The sequence below is a fragment of the Salmo trutta genome, chromosome 15 (assembly GCF_901001165.1).
Source record: "Salmo trutta chromosome 15, fSalTru1.1, whole genome shotgun sequence".
Taxonomy (NCBI): Eukaryota; Metazoa; Chordata; class Actinopteri; order Salmoniformes; family Salmonidae; genus Salmo; species Salmo trutta.
Window position 1 is genome coordinate 26,501,039 of NC_042971.1, and position 20,919 is coordinate 26,521,957.

Here is a 20,919-nt window from a genome sequence, read left to right on the forward strand (position 1 = left end):
CATACAAATGGCTACAACTTACTGTAACGTGGTTAGTTATGTTTCCCCTTGCCACTGCACAAATGTGTATTTAATGTTTATCTATTCTAATTGGTTGGTTCAAGTCAGATGTCAATAAGGTGTAATGTCATTGGCTACACTTGCAGATAGGGGGAGATCGTGAACGTAAATTCTTCCCAGTCTGATATTGACATGCAAGCGGTAGGTTACGTTCTGAAATACTGTAATCTATTTACGAGTTCACTATGTACATTTCTTGATGTGTATATATACTGTATGTGTACAGTACCCGTTAAATATTAGGGGCTTCCAGTGATGTGCTTTGTATGTACAGTTCCTTCAAAAAGTATTCACACTCCTTGACTTTTACCATATTTTGTTGTGTTACAGCCTGAATTTTGAAATTGATTACATTTAGATTTAAAAAAATTGTCACTGGCCTACACACAATACCCCATAATGTCAAAGTGGAATTATGTTTTTACATTTTCTTTCAAATCAATAGAAAAATGAGAGGCTGAAATTTCCTAAGTCAATAAGTATTCAACCCCTTTGTTATGGCAAGCCTAAATAAGTTCCTGGAGTAAAAATGTGCTTAACAAGTCATATAATAAGTTACATGGACTCACTGTGTGCAATAATAGTGTTTAACATGATGTATGAATGACTACCTCTTCCTTGTACCCCACACATACAATTATCTATAAAGTCCCACAGACAAGCAATGAATTTAAAACACAGATTCAATAACAAAGACCAAGGAGGTTTTCCAATGCCTCACAAATAAGGGCATGTATTGGTAGATGGGTACAAATACAAAAAGCAGACACTGAATATTCTTTTGAGCATGAGGAAGTGATTCATTACGCTTTGGATGGTGTATCAATACACCCAGTCACTACAAACATACAGGTGTCCTTCCTAACACAGTTGCCGGAGAGGAGGGAAACCGCTCAGGGATTTCACCATGAGGCCAATGGTGACTTTAAAACAGTTACAGAGTTTAATGTCTGTGATAGGAGAAAACTGAGGATGGATCAACAATATTGTAGTTACTCCACAATACTAACCCAATTGACAGAGTGAAAAAAGGAAGCCTGTACAGAATAAAAATATTCCAAAAATATGCATCCTGTTTGCAACAAGGCACTAAAGTAATACTGCAAAAAATGTGGCAAAGCAATTCACTTTTTGCCCTGAATACAGTGTTATGTTTGGGGCAAATCCAATACAACACGTTACTGAACACCACTCTCCATATCTTCAAGCATAGTGGTGGCTGCATCATGTTATGGGTATGCTTATAATCATTAAGGACTGGGGAGTTTTTCAGGATAAAAAAAGAATTGGAATAGAGCCAGGAACAGACGAAATCCTAGAAATCCTAGAATTCATCTCCCAGACACTGGGAGATGAATTCACCTTTCAGTCGGAGAATAACCTAAAACACAAGGCCAAATCTACACTGGAGTTGCTTCAAGAAGACAGTGAATGTTCCTGAGAGGCAGAGTTACAGTTTTGACTTAAATCTACTTGAAAATATATGGCAAAACCTGAAAATGGTTGTTTAGCAATGAAAAACAAACAATTTGACAGAGCTTGAAGAATTTTGAAAAGAGTAAAGGACAAATGCTGCACAATCCAGGTGTGGAAAGCTCTTTGAGGCTTAAGTCGTTCGCATGCTTCCCAGCTGAAACAGTTTGGTAGAGTTTGTGCTTTCAGTATATTTTAATGACATTTTGTGATGTTCTTGATCGTTTTGGACTTCGGTAAGTTTTTTTGTTTGCTCGGGCACATGACATTTTTCTGAAGGCAAGCCGAAGTTCGGAGCCAAAGTCTACACCCCTTTGTTGATGATTGGTCAACAGTAGGGATTCTTCAATAAAGTCTTTGTTGTCAATCAATGAGGGATGGATGACTTGTTTTCATGCACATTTTTTAATTGAAAAATACTGCACCAAACATCTTAGATGTAAAATTGCATGACTAAGAGCTCTTTGGCAAAAAAGTCATGACAGATGACAGATTTCTTGAGTTATCTTAGATTAATTCTGACTATTTTGAGGAAGTGTATACTGGCTATGGTGTCTCAAAATGGACAAACAGTACTATTGGCACTTTTTTTCTTGTTTTTCAAGCGAAGGTCTTTTAAGGGTGTGTGTGAGCATACTCATTCCATTTGGCTAGCTGAGTTCAGCTAGGCGCCAGCCAAACTGTAGCATGCTGACGCCTTTACCCAGAAAGACTCACAGCTGTAATTTCTGCCAAAGGTGCAAAGTATTGTTGACTCAAGTCTATGAATACTTATGTAAATGAGTAATCTGTATTTCATTTTCAATAAATTTGTTAACATTTCTAAAAACATGTTTTCACTTTGTCGTCATGGGGTATTGTGTGTAGATGGATGAGAGAAGAAATTAGGAATTTAATACATTTTGAATTCAGGTTGTAACACAACAAAATGTGGAATAAGTCAAAGGGTATGAATACTTTCTGAAGGCATTGTATCTTATTGCTGTACGAGCAAGTTAACTAGCATGTTCTAAATGTAATGGTCGCATTAGCTCCCTGCTAATGCACAGTTGTTTCCATGATAGAATCAACAACCATCAACATCATTGAGCTATGCACATCTGATGTGCTGTCCTTTGATTATTGTTGCAGGTACTTGCAGATATTGTGTGTTGTCGTGTTTTTGTCATTGTTATAATTGTTGATATAACCCCAGTCAGATATTGACATGCAAATGAATAAACTACAGATCAACTGGGACATTGGCTGGCCTTCTTTTCTTTATTACGCAATGCAAGAGAGCGTAAAGATCACATCTGTTACATAAGCTAGCTAGTCAGCTAACAGGCAAAATGTGGCTGACAGTAGTTGCTCAGCTAGCATAAAAATGAGTGCATAAAATGCTGTACAATGACGAAAAATATGACAAAAACATTGACAACTTCATAAGGAAACAAATACTGTACTCACAGTTCTTGCATTCATGCACAGTGAGGGATAAAATAGTTGAATAATGTTAGAAGATCTGAGATTCTCTGCACAGCCACATGTACAAGTACACTTAGTACAAGGGCAGCCATGGATGCTCCATCAGTCTGCACTGTAGTTCCACCAATCTGTTTTACAGCCTTTGCATATGATACATCATGACTGATTCTACATCTCTGAGCCTCTCTATATTCTCTCTGCACCTGGCATCCACCAAATGTTTCCCCCCACAATTACAATACTTAACCTTCACATTGCTCCCACATTCACCAGAATCATGTTCCCCTCCACACTTGGCACGTTTTCTTTCCTTTACACTGATCAGCTACACGTCCCATTATTTGACATTCAAAACACCATAATGGGGAGGGGACACATTTTTCTGACATTGAACCTAAGGAATCCTATTGGTACTTTTCCAAGCAAAACTTTCTCAAACCTCAGCAGCACTGATAGCTGTCACTTCTTTGACCCTCTTTTCTACTGATCAACCTTTTGGCCTCAATCACTCTGCCTCCCTTCACATTTAAAAAAAATATCATCTATGGATAAAGATATTGGGTCCCCAGTGATGACTCCCCTTGACCTAGCATAACCACCAGGGTCATGGCTTTTAATCTTATTCCCATTAAGCTTTTCCATTTGCAGAATCTTCCCTTGCTGATCCTGTCTACCAGCAATCTACATTTTCCAATGAACCAGGCTAGTTTGACTTCACCTATCTCTTTCTCTACAGCATTGGTTAGTCGGGATAGGGTGTAAATGAGGCCCTGTGGTCTTATCAAACACCATCACCCCTTTCCACCCCGACACATTATTACTCTTTCTTCCTACCTTGGCCCTCTTTGTGCTTTCTTTACTAGACTCAACTGCTTTCAGTATCATGATCTCTCTTCTTCCTATGTCTTTCCACTACTAAAGAACTTGGGCGTTAGGCCAAAGATTATGGATATACTGACAAGATACTTGTCTCTCCGCCCTAACAATGGGAGTCGTTGTCCACAAAGCAGCACGGCAGGCTGTCTAGCACCCGCCTATCCTTGCTTTGAATTGGTGGATACATCTCATTATTTTAATACTTTTTGAATATTCAATTAGGGTTGTTGACATCAGCGGCCTGACACTATGCTACTAGTCTCATGCCATGAATATGCATAGCCATCTCGAGACAACTCCGATGTAGTTTTTCTCAAAGTTGCGGTGATATCACGTCCTAGTTATATCCGTACACTCGTAGCAACCTAAGTATTACAAAACTTTGATTCAATCAAATAAACCATTTACTGTTTTGTTGAACAAATTCAAGACTCTCATTGACCTCCATACAAAAACTGCTTGATTGGTGGGCGGAAAAACGGTAAAAACATGCCACCTGCTGGAGGGAGAAAGATTTTCCACCTGGTTGTGCCTCTCTCTTTACGTCTTCCTCTCTGGTTAGGCTAATAAACATTGCTAGCTCATGCTAGCTGTGAGTCATCAGTCACTCTTAAAGGGAAAAGCTTTCTTACAGGTGAATAAAACAGAAATTAATATATACTGAACAAAAATAAATACGTTACATGCAACAATTTCAACAATTTTACTGAGTTACAGTTCGTATAAGGAAATTAGTCAATTGAAATAAATTCATTAGGCCCTAATCTATGTATTTCACATAACGGGGCAGAGGCGCAGCCATTGGTGGGCCTGGGCGAGCATAAGCCCACCCACTGGGGAGCCAGGGCCAGACAATCAGAATGAGTTTTTACCCACAAAAGGGCTTTATTACAGACATAAATACACCTCAGTTTCAGCAGTTGTCTGGGTAGCTGGTCTCAGACGATCCCGCAGGTGAAGAAGCAGGATGTGGAGATCCTGGGCTGGCGTGGTTACACAGATCTGCAGTTGTGAGGCCGGTTGCATTTTAGAGTGGCCTTTTATTGTCCCCAGCACAAGGTGCACCTGTGCAATGATCATGCTGTTTAGTCAGTTGTTTAATCAGGTGGATGGGTTATCTTGGCAAAGGAGAAATGCTCACTAACAGGGATTTAAACTAATTTGTGCACAAAATTGGATAGAAATAAGCTTTTTGTGCGTATAAAACATTCCTGTTTTTTTTTTATTTCAGCTCATGAAACACTTTACATGTTGCATTTATATTTGTTTTCAGTATAGAACTGTGGTTGAAAATGCTGTAATTCATGTTGTATTGTGCTGTAACTAATGACAACAAACTATAATTTAATGGGTTCAATTAAGAAAAAAAGTTTCTGATTGGGGTGACAAAATCCTACAGTACTTCTATGAATACTTATGAATACAAAAATCTATAGGATCCAATCGGATTACTTTTAGGATTCTGATGGAGGTCATACAAAATATTGGATTGCGAGGATCATATAGGGTCCAATAGGATTACTTTTGATTCCCAATAGGAAAAAAGTTGTCCAATAGAATTCTGATACCGGTTACACAAAAGCCTATATTTTTTATTTTTAACCTTTATTTGACTATGCAAGTCAGTGATGAACAAATTCTTATTTTTTTTATTTTAACCTTTATTTAACTAGGCAAGTCAGTTAATTAAGAACAATTTCTTATTTACAATGACGGCCTACCAGGGAACAATGGGTTAACTGCCTTATTCAGCGGCAGAAGGACATATTTTTACTTCGTTAGCTCGGGGATTCGATCTAGCAAACTTTAAAGGTTACTGGCCCAACGCTCTAACCACTAGGCTACCTGCCGCCCAATCATTTACAACGATGACCTACACCGGCCAAACACGCACAATGCTGGGCCAATTGTGCGCCGATCTATAGGACTGCGAGAACCCTATAGGATCCAGTATGATAACTTTTTTTTATTTCCAATAGGAAAAAAGTTATCCTATTGGAAAAAAATCACTAATAATCATATAGGAAGTTTGTAGATGAAATACACCCAAATGTTCCATATTGCGTCTTTCTTAGCTTATGATGTCAGAGGGTAATAAGTGGACTATTACTTTATGCATATGCCACGCTATATGAAACAGCTGTTTTGATAGTTTGGCGCAGACGTTGTTAATTCATTTAGTTATACCGACGTTTCATAACTGTGTATATAGTCATGTCTCTTTAAATTCACCTCAAAAAATTCGTCGCGCCATGATCACATCAGGCATTTGTCCAATCAAACGAAAGATGTAGCCCTTTCGTGACAAGGAAGTACCTTTCCATTGGATATGTCTGCAACTACGTAGTTGTTTCTTTAAACAGGGAGTTGCAGATTGGTTACCCGAGTACCTATAGTTTGATGACATTTTACTTCTTATCAAGTGGTTTGGTATAGTGGACAACTGGGTCAGGTATGTAACGCTACAATATGATTACAATACATATTTTTTTTATGTAAATGTATGAAATGTATGCATTCACTACTGTAAGTCGCTCTGGATAAGAGCGTCTGCTAAATTACTAAAATGTAAATGTATGTAGCTAACATTACAAATCAGCGATAAAGTTGTGCGTTTAGATGCGTTGTGGGACATTACATTGGGATTTGCCATGAGCGCATATGCATGATGTAGAATGGGGATTAATGGCAGTTAAGTCATAATTTTTGGGGGGTAGATAAGCTACAATGTGTTAGCACATATTACACGAATATCACTTATCTGAAACATGTTCACGTATTATGATGTAATATGTTTTGAATTGATTCTGTCTATCTATAAAATAATGTACACAATGCAATTCACTTTTTTTGTTTGAGGCCAAATATGGTAGTGTGCTAAATGGATACATGGGGCCTTTATTGATACACTTGTAAAAGTATGTAGACTATTTAATTAACACTAATTCATTCTATTGGATTGAGATGTCAAACCTACTTGGGAATGTATTCGTAATTTGTAGTGGGTTTCCTAGATCCTACATAGCCCAAGATGTACTCTTAAGTAGCCTACTGTTACTCCTAAAAGGTCCAAGGACCTATTTGTTATTTTCAGAGGTAGACTGGCTCTGGCAGCCAACACAGCCTAATACTCCATCAAAATGTGAATCGATTCTCAATTGCAATACCTTTTTAGGAACATAAAGCCCTTTACTTTCATACCACATCAAAATACTTTCACAAATGCAAAATATACAGTTACTGTACACTGTTATAGCTGACTTTATCACAGTTGCAGCCATCAGTAATTTTCAGTGATAACAAACTCCCCCGGGACTGCCGCAGAAGAAATATCAGCCACACAGAGAAGCATGACATTGAACTATACTCAACTTACTAGAGTTTTCCCTCTTAGTTAACATTATCAACGTTTCCCTTTTACTGTGGGAATTGTGATAAAATCAACGCCATATTAGCGGCTTTCAATGCAACATACCGAAACAAAACTAACTATGCAAGAGATTTTGTTGTAGGCAGAACCCATTCGAGTAGGATTCTATTGTACTGAAATGCACGACTCAGCCCATACTCTACACAGACCGGGGCGGCATAACCAATCAGAGCTGCAGTAGACCTATATGCAAATAGACCATTGCGATATATGAATCTGTGCCATTCACTTTTAACTGGACTGGGTTTACAGCATGAGCGGTCTTGATTAGGGCTGTGGTGGTCATGACATTTTGTCAGCCGGTGATTGTCAAGAAAATAACTGCCGGTCTCACGGTAATTGACCGTTAATTAACATAAACACATTTAGCATCTCCTGGCTTCCACGCATAGCCTACAAGCCACTGATGCAGACCTTTGGAACATCTCCATTTGGAAAAAGTCAAATAAATCCATGTAATATAGCCTACATCATCACAATAAATGAATTATTCATTTTAGACGGGTCTAAAGAAAGATGATATGAAGAAAATGTAGTCTATTTAAGAAGAACAGAATAGCATACTCTGAGTTGTCCTTACGTTTGGTCCTGATCTGGCTATGCCATATAGCTGTGGGCTACACTAGTTCATTTAGCAGACAAGATTTGCTTAGGATTCCGTGGCATTATTTTATAGTATGAAGAATACAATTGAACATAGCTGAATAAAATAGAAAGGATATTTTCTCCAAACGATTTGAGGGAGTGTGCACATGCGGCCTTCTCTGTGTCTGAGCCTTCTCTGTGGTTTTGAGAAGTGAGAAATGATTTGTCACTTGTGATTTGTGTGTAGGATAGGCTACTTGAGAGGAGGAGTCTAGAAGGCTATGCTCAAAGCCATTACTTGTCAACTTGGCAGATTCAGACATGGATCTTGTGCTGAATGTCGCCGACCACTATGTCCTCACCCCCTACGTGTACCCATCGTCAGTAGCATTCCCCCAAAAACACCTACAGTACTAGGCCTGCCTCCCATTTATCATACTGTTATTTACTGTACGTTATCTGAGTTCTAGTAACACATAGGGCTGGGCGATAAGGCCAAAATCTCATATCATATATGGTATTTTTCCAATTTTTGACGGTGTGACGTATTTGATGGTATTTTATGTTTTTGATTAATAAAAGTTCCACATTTTCTTTGAGTAGTGCGTGACCCTAGGGTGGCAACACATATATTCTAAATTATTTCAATGGGTCTTTCTCCATTCGGATTGTTTTATACTTGGGGTGGCAGGTAGCCTAGTGGTTAACCCACTGCATTGGGCCAGTAACCGAAAGGTTGCTGGATTGAATCCCCGAGCTGACAAGGTAAAAATCTGTCGTTCTGCCCCTGAACAAGGTAGTTAACCCACTGTTCCCCGGTAGGCCGTCATTGTAAATAAGAATTTGTTCTTAACTGACTTGCCAAGTTAAATGAAGGTAAAATACTGTTCAATTCAACTTCAACCTGCATTTCCTGCACTCATTTGAGATCATTTCCACACTGCCACGTTATGGGCAAAAATACTAGGTGTTATTTTTAACCAAATGTTACAATTGCAATTTAGATCAAAACACTTGGGTGAACTTTTGGAATCATGGAAATAGAATGTTTATTATAATTTATTATCATTATAATAGTTACAGTGTTGTTCGACATGACAACGAATGAAAATTCCATGGACGAGTTATTGTGACGGTAGGAACCAAAGTGATGTTCCGTGTAAATCTTTGTTCACATAGCCAACATATTCATGCTTCGCCTATTCCTCTTTGATTTAGAAGATACTGTTGCACAAACAACATGCTGATTTAGGCCTCCACCAGCTATCTACATTTGCTCTGACTCAGTACTTTTATTAGCTAGCCAGCTAACTAGCGATTAGTATTAGTGGTTAACACGATTTAGTTTAACTTGCTAAGAAAATACAAACTTTTGCAGATGTAATTATAGAACGCGAGTGGATATATATTAAGATCAAATTGGAAACAATATTGTTGTCATCATCATTGTTGCATGTGCTGCATTGACCATGCAGACTGAACGAAAGTGTCTTGTGGTCAAACGACAACAAATGCGCTCCTTGAGTGACGGGGTGGGACTAGGTCTGTGTGGAGAGAGAGGGGAGGGATGACTCAAGTAGCAGAGTAAACTATAAAAATGGACGTTACACACGGCGTATCCCATTTAACAAACCAAACATTCAAATACCGTTATAGAAGGTAAAGTAAAAACCCAAACCGGTCCGTGCATCAATACCGGTATATAGTCAAATACAGTATACCGCCCAGCCCTAGTAAACCACTACTGTATATATATGATGAAAATATGATTGATATAGCCTATAGATCTAACATTGACTAGTTGACTACCCACCCTGTCCATAAGCCATGTCCAGTTTACATGTGATGTGTCACCCTCAAGAAGTCAATTCTACCCACAAATCATTTATGACATTGTCTGCTACATCTGCGAATTTGTCTCTTCTCAAAACCTGAGCCTTCTCTGTGTCTGAGCCTTCTCTGTGTCTGAGCCTTCTCTGTGTCTGAGCCTTCTCTGTGTCTGAGCCTTCTCTGTGTCTGAGCCTTCTCTGTGTCTGAGCCTTTTCTGTGTCTGAGCCTTCTCTGTGTCTGAGCCTTTTCTGTGGTTTTGAGAAGTGAGAAATTATTTGTCACTTGTGATTTGTGGGTAGGATAGGCTACTTGAGAGGAGGAGTCTAGAAGGCTATGCTCAAAGCCATTACTTGTCAACTTGGCAGATTCAGACATGGATCTTGTGCTGAATGTCGCCGACCACTATGTCCTCACCCCCTACGTGTACCCGTCGTCGTGGCCTGAAGACGGGGCGCTGCGCCAGATCATCAGCCTGTTGGTAGTCACCAACCTGGGAGCCGCAGTCCTCTACCTGGGCCTGGGGTGGCTGAGCTACCACTTCATCTTTGACCACACCCTCATGAAACATCCACAGTTTCTAAAGGTATGTCTATCTTTATAATACTCAATAATTGTAGCCTGGTCCCAGATCTTGTTAAACATCACAACACCTGTAGGACTTGGCAAGAGAACACAAAAAGATCTGGGACCAGGCCACAATATAGTTGTATACAGTTGAACTGCGACAAACTATATATTTTGAATAGCATCCAGCAAGGTTTATTGACATACTGTAAGGTTAGGCTAATACTTGAGTTGGCATTTGCTTCTTACTTCTTACTGGTTACTATTCTTTCTTCCCAAGTGTTTTCTCAATGATGGCGCCGACGGAGAAGGGCGATATCTTTCGAGTTCCAACCCAACTTTATTTAGTGATTTAAAAATGTAATTACATTTTTTAAAATCTTTACTTTTTTACAGAAAGTTCATACTATTATCACATATGACCGGCAAGCACTTCTAGACATCAGATCGACAGTTACTAACCTCGCTTTCTACTTCAAATCTGAAATTAAATTCCGACTCAGCTGTTCCCTTGTTCATACCAGACCCCATTCCTTTGTTTCATGGGCTACCAAAACGCCTCAGGTGTATATGTGGTAGAAAAGCCGATATCCTGTTGAGATTGAGACGGAAATAAGATTGACCGGCACTCCCCTCCGTTCTATTGTCCAGTCACTCGAGAATAAGATGGATGAGCTTCGTTCAACCTGGGCCTGGGCCTGGAGTCTCCTATCAGAGAGACTTGAAAAGCTGCAATATTATATGCCTTGCAGAGATGTGGCAGGATGCCTATGTATGTAGAACTCAGTGGTTTCTCCATGCAGTGACACGATCGGACGAAGGTAGCCTTGGGCAAGTCCAAAGAGGGAGGGGTGTGCCTCTTCACAAACAACTGGTGCGTTACTTCCAATGTGAAGCAAATCTCAATCTCTTGCTTACCTGATATAAATTACATCATGTTAAGTTGGAGACCCTTTTATGTACCAAGAGTTCTAATCCGTAATTATCACGGCTGTCTACATCCCTCCACAAACCAACGCCACTTTGGCACTCAACAAACTGTATGGGGCCATCACCTAGATAAAGTCTCTGCCCACCAGAAACAGTTTAACTATTGCGAGGAGACTTAAAACCTAATTTCTACAAACACGTCTCCGGTGCCACTAGGGGCGCCAAAACTCTAGACAAATGTTATTCTACTCACAGAAACAAATACAAGGACCTCCCTTGTCCTCCCTTTGACAAATCTGACCACGACTCTATTCTCCTGCTACCCGTTTACAAACAAAAGCTTAAACAGGAAGTACCGGTGGCACACTCAATACTGAAGTGGTCCGATGAAGAAGACGCAAGGTTACAGGACTGTTTTGCTAGTACAGACTGGGATACGTTCCGGGATTCATCCGATGGCATTGAGGAGTTTACCACATCAGTCATGGGCTTCCTAAATAAGTGCAGAGACAAAATTGTCCCCACAGTGACAATCCAAATGTATCCAAAAACCATGCATTCCGGGCTGGGCAAAAGGCTAGAGCTACCACTTACAAGGAACGGGACACGGACATGGACGCAGTCGTGTAGAGTAGGTTACAAGGCTAAACTGAAAAACCTAACCTCTATCAAATAAAACGATGGCGGAGCCGCAAAGTACTTCTGTGCAAGGGTGTTTATTTACATAGTGATTCCGGAAGATAAACAGTACTGCCACCAAAAGTATACATTATGGGGACAGCTAAAACAGTGCTGCCCCATCAAAATGCCCCCCCCCCCTTTGAACGGAAAGAGAGGCTCATTTTGTAGGGGAAGCCCCTTCCATCAGAATATACCAAATTCATTAATTAATTAAGCCATTATCAACATCAAAGCCTATATTTTCCACTCAGCTCAACATATCATGAATTATATTAATTGAACCTTTGCAATCGGTTTATCATAATACTATATAGCACAATATAACACATTTACAGAATCCCATTCATCATAACATGGTGTCTTCCAATATGCCCATTCATATGAACCCGCCATTCGGGACAGGCACTACAAAGCCCAGCCCAATTTTCATAGCTTGGGTCCTTTTTTCAGCATACCCGGAAGCTATAGAGACGGAGAGAGAGGAACAGGAACAAACAAACAGCGCACTCATCCATAACATTGATAAGTACAATAAAAGTCACTTCAATCAAATCAAAATGTATTTGTCACATGCGCCGAATACAACAGGTGTAGACCTTATAGTGAAATGCTTACTTACAGGCTCAAACCAATAGTGCAAAAAAAGGTATTAGGTGAACAATAGGTAAGTAAAGAAATAAAACAACACTAAAAAGACAGTGAAAAATAACAGTAGCGAGGCTACAAAAGTAGCGAGGCTACATACAGACACCGGTTAGTCGGGCTGATTGAGGTAGTATGTACATGTAGATATAGTTAAAGTGACTATGCATATATGATAAACAGAGAGTAGCAGCAGTGTAAAAGAGGGGTTGGGGGGACACACACAATGCAAATAGTCCGGGTAGCCATTTGATTACCTGTTCAGGAGTCTTATGGCTTGGGGGTAAAAACTGTTGAGAAGCCTTTTTGTCCTAGACTTGGCACTCCGGTACCGCTTGCCATGCGGTAGTAGAGAGAACAGTCTATGTCTGGGGTCTTTGACAATTTTTAGGGCCTTCCTCTGACACCGCCTGGTGTAGAGGTCCTGGATGGCAGACAGCTTAGCCCCAGTGATGTACTGGGCCGTACGCACTACCCTCTGTAGTGCCTTGCGGTCGGAGGCCGAGCAATTGCCGTACCAGGCAGTGATGCAACCAGCCAGGAGGCTCTTGATTTTGCAGCTGTAGAACCTTTTGAGGATCTCAGGACCCATGCCAAATCTTTTTTGTTTCCTGAGGGGGAATAGGCTTTGTCGTGCCCTCTTCACGACTGTCTTGGTGTGTTTGGACCATTCTAGTTTGTTGTTGATGTGGACATCAAGGAACTTGAAGCTCTCAACCTGCTCTACTATAGCCCCGTCAATGAGAATGGGGGCGTGCTCGGTCCTCCTTTTCCTGTAGTCCACATTCATCTCCTTAGTCTTGGTTACATTGAGGGATAGGTTGTTATTCTGGCACCACCCGGCCAGGTCTCTGACCTCCTCCCTATAGGCTGTCTCGACATTGTCGGTGATCAGGCCTACCTCTGTTGTGTCGTCTGCAAACTTAATGATGGTGTTGGATTTGTGCCTGGCCATGCAGTCATGGGTGAACAGGGACTAGAGGAGGGGACTAAGCACGCACCCCTGGGGAGCTTCAGTGTTGAGGATCAGCGTGGCAGATGTGTTGCTACCTACCCTACCTGCATGAAAGCTTGTCTGCGTATTCCTTATACCACACTGTTACTGACGGGAGGTAAGAATAATGTGTGTAATGTATGAACTGAGATCGCTAAGTTAACTTGTGGGTCGACCCACATTGCTAACGTAGCTGAAAACGGAGCAGGGAAAGTGAGATGAGTGAGTTTGCTGCCCGCGGCCAGTGATGGACTTCTCCGTCACAGACGCATACAAGAAATGCAAAAGGACAATATAGGAGGAAGGTGGAATCCTGTTACACTGTCTGTGACGCTTGTCGTATGTCGCAGGGCTTGCAGACATTAACAGATTTTTAAAAACACCAGACGCGATCAGGACACGCAGGTGTAAATATCAAAACAAACTCAATAAGGAGATGGCACGTGTGTATATGTTCCTAAAAGCCAATGAGGAGATGGGAGAGGCAGGACTTGCAGCGCGTCGAAAGTCAAAAATAGAACCAAGTTCTATTTTATCGCCTGGTCACCCAGACGCTTGCTGACACACGCGAGCAGTGTGGGTGCAATGATTGAATAACATGTATGTGTACATTTATTTTGCAATGCTTGCGAACGATACGTGTCCAGTCTGGTCAGCATGTGTGGTGTATCTGTTTTTTTAAAATCTGATTCTACTGATTGCATCAGTTACCTGATGTGGAATAGAGTTCCATGTAGTCATGGCTGTATGTAGTACTGTGCGCCTCCCATAGTCTGTTCTGGACTTGGGGATTGTGAAGAGACCTCTGTGGCATGTCTTGTGGGGTATACATGGGTGTCTGAGCTGAGTTTTAAACAGACAGCTCGGTGCATTCAGCTAGTCAACACTTCTTACAAAAACAAGTAGTGATGAAGTCAATCTCTCCTCCACTTTGAGCCATGAGAGATTGACATGCATATCATTAATGTTAGCTCCCCGGATACTTTTAAGGGCCAGCCGTGCTGCCCTGTTCTGAGCCAATTGTAATTTTCTTAAGTCCCTCTTTGTGGCACCTGACCACACGACTGAACAGTAGTCCAGGTGCTACAAAACCAGAGCCTGTAGGATCTGCCTTGTTGATAGTGTTGTTAAAAAGGCAGAGCAGGGCTTTATTATGGACAGACTTCTCCCCATCTAAGCTGCTGTTGTATCAACATGTTTTGACCATGAGAATTTACATTCCAGGGTTACTCCAAGAAGTTTAATCACCTCAACTTGCTCAATTTCCACATTATTCATTACAAGATTTAGTTCAGGTTTAGTGAATGATTTGTCCCAAATACAATGCTTTTAGTCCCAGACCCCCTAGACCCACTCCAATTTGCATACCGTCCCAACAGATCCACCGATGATGCAATCTTAATTGCACTTCACACTGCCCTCTCCCACCTGGACAAGAGGGGAAATATGAATGCTGTTCATAGACTACATCTGGGTCGTTCCACCTCAAACACAAGAAAGAGGATTTCGATATCCACCATCTAAAATTGTTCTGAAATCATTTATGTTATTCAACAGATACGATTATCATTCCTGCAACATTTATTTTGTTGATTTATAATTTTATCTCTGAGAAATTAAGATAATTGATGCACCCAAATTGGCACATTTTTTTATTTATAGGAATCATATAATATTCAATAATTATATTACCTAACATCTGACTTTTTTTCTTCCCCTACTGTATTTATTTATTTATTTATTTTGCTCCTTTGCACCCCATTATTTCTATTTCTACTTTGCACTTTCTTCCACTACAAATCTACCATTCCAGTGTTTTACTTGCTATATTGTATTTACTTCGCCACCATGGCCTTTTTTGCCTTTACCTCCCTTATCTCACCTCATTTGCTCACATTGTATATAGACTTATTTTTCTACTGTATTATTGACTGTATGTTTGTTTTACTCCATGTGTAACTCTGTGTTGTTGTATGTGTCGAACTGCTTTGCTTTATCTTGGCCAGGTCGCGATTGTAAATGAGAACTTGTTCTCAACTTGCCTACCTGGTTAAATAAAGGTGAAATAAATAAAATAAATATAAAAAATATAAATATAAAATAAATATAAACTCAGACCCTGTCTTTCAAAGATAATTCGTATAAATCCAAATAACTTCGCAGATCTTCATTGTAAAGGGTTCAAACACTGTTTCCCATGCTTGTTCAATGAACCATAAACAATTAATGAACATGCACCTGTGGAACGGTCATTAAGACACTAACAGCTTACAGATGGTAGGCAATTAAGGTCACAGTTATGAAAACTTAGGACACTACAGAGGCCTTTACTGACTCTGAAAAACACCAAAAGAAAGATGCCCAGGGTCCCTGCTTATCTGCGTGAACGTGCCTTAAGCATGCTGCAAGGAGGCATGAGGACTGCAGATGTGGCCTGGGCCATAAATTGCAATATCTGTACTGTGAGAAGCCTAAGATAGCGCTACAGGGAGACAGGACGGACAGCTGATCGTCCTCGCAGTGGCAGACCACGTGTAACAACACCTGCACAGGATCGGTACATCCGAACATCACACCTGCGGGACAGGTACAGGATGGCAACAACAACTTCCCGAGTTACACCAGGAACATACAATCCCTCCATCAGTGCTCAGACTGTCCTCAATATGCTGAGAGAGGCTGGACTGGTGGCTTGTAGGCCTGTTGTAAGGCAGGTCCTCACCAGACATCATCGGCAACAACGTCACCTTTGGGCACAAACCCACCGTCGCTGGACCAGACAGGACTGCCAAAAGTGCTCTTCATTGACAAGTTGTGGTTTTGTCTCACCAGTGGTGATGGTCGGATTCGCGTTTATCGTCGAAGGAATGAGCGTTACACTGTGGCCTGTACTCTAGAGCGGGATCGATTTGGAGGTGGAGGGTCCGTCATGGTCTGGGGTGGTGTGTCACAGCATCATCGGACTGAGCTTGTTGTCATTGCAGGCAATCTCAACGCTGTGCGTGACAGGGAAGACATCCTCCACCCTCATGTGGTACCCTTCCTGCAGGCTCATCCAGACATGACCCTCCAGCATGACAATGCCACCAGCCATACTGCTCGTTCTGTGCATGATTTGTCAGTGTTCTGCCATGGCCAGCGAAGTGCCCGGATCTCAATCCCATTGAGCACGTCTGGGACCTGTTGGATCGGAGGGTGAGGGCTAGGGCCATCCCCCCCCCCCCCCCAGAAATGTCCGGGAACTTGCAGGTGCCTTGGTGGAAGAGTGGGGTAACATCTCACAGCAAGAACTGGCAAATCTTGTGCAGTCCATGAGGAGGAGATGCACTGCAGTACTTAATCCAGCTGGTGGCCGCACCAGATACTGACTGTTACTTTTGGGACACATTATTCCATTTCTGCTAGTCACATGTCGGTGGAACTTGTTCAGTTTATGTCTCAGGTTGTTGAATCTTGTTATGTTCATACAAATATTTACACACATGTTACGTTTGCTGAAAATAAACGCAGTTGACAGTAACAGTTTCTTTTTTAGCTGAGTTTATATACTACACGACACTACCATTCAAAAGTTTGCGGTCACTTAGAAATGTCCTTGTTTTGAAAGAGAAGCAAGAAATATTGTCCATTTAAAATTGATCAGAAATACAGTGTAGACATTGTTAATGTTGTAAATGACTATTGTAGCTGGAAACGGTAGGTGTACAGAGGCCCATTATCAGCAACCATCACTCCTGTGTTCCAATGGCACGTTGTGTTAGCTAATTCAAGTTTATCATTTTAAAAAGCTAATTGATAATTATAAAACCCTTTGGCAATTATGTTAGCACGGCTGAAAACTGTTGTTCTGATTAAAGAAGCAATAAAACTGGCCTTCTTTAGACTAGTTGAGTATCTAGAGCATCAGCATTTGTGGGTTCGATTTACATGCTCAAAATGGCCAGAAACAAAGAGCTTCCTTCTGAAACTCGTCAGTCTTTTCTTGTTCTGAGAAATGGCTATTCCATGTGAGAAATTGCCAAGAAACTGAAGCTCTCGTACAACGCTGTGTACTACTCCCTTCACAGAACAGCGCAAACTGGCTCTAACCAGAATAGAAAGAGGAGTGGGAGGCCCCGGTGCACAACTGAGCAAGAGGACAAATACATTAGAGTTTCTAGTTTGAGAAACAGACACCTCACAAGTCCTCAACTGGCAGCTTCATTAAATAGTACCCGTCTCAACGTCAACAGTGAAGAGGCAACTCCGGGATGCTGGCCTTCTAGGCAGAGTTGCAAATAAAAAGCCATATCTCATACTGGCCAATAAAATTAATGATTAAGATGGGCAAAAGAACACAGACACTGGACACAGGAACTCTCTCTAGCTCTCTCTTTTATATATAAATATATATATATTTATATATTTTATATATATATTTTATATATATTACATACGGTATGTGTTTTATTTATTGGAATTGATCCCTGATCTCAGATCATTGTTGGTCCTCAGAACCAGGTGCGGCGGGAGATCAAATACGCCATGACCTCGCTACCCATAATCAGTATACCCACTGTGGCGCTATTTTTCCTTGAGGTCAGAGGATACAGCAAGCTCTATGACCACGTCGAAGATTCTCCCATGGGTAAGACAATGCTGCGTTCACCGACGCTGGGACTGTAATGTAATGTTTATACTGTTCATTTTGTTAGGCAACTTTGTCTAACAGGATTGTCATTATGATGCTAATGGGGGTTTGTTTTTTCAGGCTGGCCCTTTGTGCTTCTCAGCATGATTTCCTTCTTGTTATTCACGGACGGGTGCATCTATTGGATTCATCGGTTTCTTCACCACAAGAGTATTTACAAGGTGAGCATTGCAAAGTCTTGTTACCAACGGGGAATTGTGCTACGGGGTAGGTCCTTTCACTGTCAATTGAAAGGGGATTGTTGCTCTAGAAGTGATTTTGGTGATCTACAGTTACAGATCAGTCCACGACGACAGACAGATCCTGTATATTAAGTCATATCATTCTGCTCATTTGTCTCATTGAGATTAAGGCAGTTGACATTTTCTTAATGTTGATTAACAAATGTGCAGTTTTTCCCTTACATTCTTTGGCATACATGTACTTGCTAAGAACTTGTGTATGTAATGTACGGAGGTAGAACAAAGCCAGTGCTATGTCTTCAGTACCAGTGTGTGTGTTATCGTCTGCTGGTCCTATCCTCAATCGCTGGCACACTTGAAAGTGATCAAACGGGGCCATATGTTTTATATGCTATCTGTTCCTCAGCAAATATGTCCTACATACAGTTCCTTTTTGAATATGGTTCACTTGAATTTATCATCTCTGTGGCATGTTCCCTCCCCTCAGCACTTCCACAAGCCGCACCATGTGTGGAAGATCCCCACCCCGTTTGCCAGCCACGCCTTCCACCCGCTGGATGGCTTCCTGCAGGGTCTGCCCTACCACATCTACCCCTTCCTCTTCCCTCTGCACAAGGTGCTCTACCTGGCCCTCTACATCTTCGTCAATATCTGGACTGTGTCTATCCACGACGGTGACTACCGCGTGCCCGGACCACTGCAGGAGGTGGTCAACGGGGCGGCCCACCACACGGACCACCACCTCTTCTTCGACGTCAACTATGGCCAGTACTTCACCCTGTGGGACCGCATTGGCGGGTCTTACCGCAACCCCTCAGTACTCGAAGGGAAGGGCCCCCTCGACTGCATTCGTAGACTGACTGCAGAGGGGAAGATGAGCGCTAATGGGGCTAATGCTAATGCCAATGGGCACATGAATGGGCATGCTAACGGAAGCGGTGCAAAGGGTAAGGAGGAGTAGTTGGTACATGTGGTGTAGTGTCATGATGAATGAGTTCTTAGTTGATAAAGCTACGCTAGGTGTCATTGATAAGGCATAGCTCACATACTGCTTCACACATTGGTTGTTTTCATTCATTATCCCATTATAAATAATCAATCTACAGTTGCTTATCTTTAACTGTCCCTTTATTAATGTTTCTCATTGTTTCGATGCTAGGGAAAGGGAGGAGGCAAGAATGTCTTCACATTTCACTGAAAAGCACTGATATACTGAATATGTGGGTGATAAAATTGTTTGGAACATAATTTCAGTTTCTGCATTTGCCACACAAATACTTAATGAGAATTTAATTTTTCATTGGGATGACTAGCAGGGAAGACCAAAATCACCAAGCTATTCTCATAGTCATAGGCTATAGAAACCTAGCAGGCCTCTCACCATTTCCTGGATTGTCATCATTGACTTGAGAAATAATTGCTTATTTTAATGAAGTTCATTGAGTGCATGCTGATTGTGCCTGTTTGGAGGTGTTGTATGGATTTTTTTTTTTGAATGTATGAGGGGAGGTGACAATGAAATAGGATGTCTAGTGCTGATTAATGCAAGAAAATGAAAATGCATGATGTTCCTACAACCCCTATGTACTATAAGATATTAAGGTTGGAGTGGTTAATGGCAGAACCTGTGATTCTACACACCATGACTAGTCAGATTTGGTCATGCTCATATCCAGTAGTTAACCCTCTGGGACTTTTCTCCAACAGGATAAAAGTAACACGTCTATGACGAATGGAAGTGTGTGTACTTGAATGTTTTGCATTTTAAAGCAGACATATCTGGGGAATAAAAGAAAAGTCTAAAAAAAATAAAAAAAGTGGCTGTCCATTTGGAAGTTGAACAAAGTGATCCTATTGTATATGGACACATGTCCATGTCCACTAACCTTATTCCATCGGCTACTTACTGTATGTGCTGCAGCCAACTCTTTTTTTTATTGCATAACCATGTATGATAGAAGTTGGCGACAACACTCACAGATGGAATGAGGCAATGTGTACTGTAATGCACATAATCTAGTTGTAAATAATTGATGTCTGTAAATGGAAGGGAAATGTTTTCAATTTAGTAGATGCTTTTATCCAGAGCAACTTGAGTTGAGTGCCTTGCTCAAGTGCACAGGCAGATTTTTCACCTAGTCTGCTCAGGGATTTGAACCAGCGACCTTTCGGTTACTGGCCCAATGCTCTTAAGCACTAGGCTACCTGCCACCATTGATACCCGGAAAATATATTGGTCGTTTTCAATATAACAGTAGTGTGACTTTGTTCTATCCTATTTTCTCAATAAACATGGAAACTAATATGAAAATGTCTCTGTCCTTTTATTTAGAGTGTGCAGGTGGCAGAAAACTAGTAGTTCTACCAGTGTCTGACAGAGGCCACTTTAAACTCTTGTCTTTTGAATCTCCAGTGACAGAAGCAGAGTTTGAATTTGGAACTTGAAATCTTATCAAAGTCCTGTGGAATCTCCCATTTGAAAGTGCTAGAAAGGCCACAATTATATCACAATATC

At 41.1% G+C, this 20,919-nt stretch overlaps 1 protein-coding gene and 1 non-coding gene across 3 annotated transcripts; both read left to right on the plus strand.

Annotated features, from left to right (window-relative positions):
• Nucleotides 1-10,042: 10,042 nt before the first annotated feature.
• sc5d (sterol-C5-desaturase) lies at nucleotides 10,043-20,715 on the plus strand. 2 transcript variants are annotated; one of them, XM_029690807.1, is made up of 4 exons: nucleotides 10,043-10,304; nucleotides 18,009-18,159; nucleotides 18,283-18,383; nucleotides 18,892-20,715. In XM_029690807.1, exons 1-4 carry the CDS (start codon nucleotides 10,095-10,097, stop codon nucleotides 19,363-19,365), a joined length of 936 nt encoding a protein of 311 aa, XP_029546667.1. In that variant the 5' UTR covers nucleotides 10,043-10,094; the 3' UTR covers nucleotides 19,366-20,715. The 2 variants fall into 2 exon arrangements, with proteins under 2 accessions (XP_029546667.1, XP_029546668.1); XM_029690808.1 differs by having other exon boundaries at nucleotides 10,044-10,304; nucleotides 18,027-18,159.
• LOC115149710 (small nucleolar RNA SNORA57) lies at nucleotides 18,622-18,761 on the plus strand. The gene has a single exon (XR_003866962.1). It is a non-coding gene; the product is annotated as a small nucleolar RNA SNORA57 (small nucleolar RNA).
• Nucleotides 20,716-20,919: the final 204 nt, after the last annotated feature.

Excerpts from the sequence above, each read along its gene's own strand:
- sc5d (XM_029690807.1), top strand. The coding sequence starts at position 10,095 with ATGGATCTTGTGCTGAATGTCGCCGACCACTATGTCCTCACCCCCTAC. Across the intron at positions 10,305-18,008 it reads AACATCCACAGTTTCTAAAG|ATCATTGTTGGTCCTCAGAA; the intron begins GTATGTCTATCT and ends CCCTGATCTCAG. Across the intron at positions 18,160-18,282 it reads CGTCGAAGATTCTCCCATGG|GCTGGCCCTTTGTGCTTCTC; the intron begins GTAAGACAATGC and ends TTGTTTTTTCAG.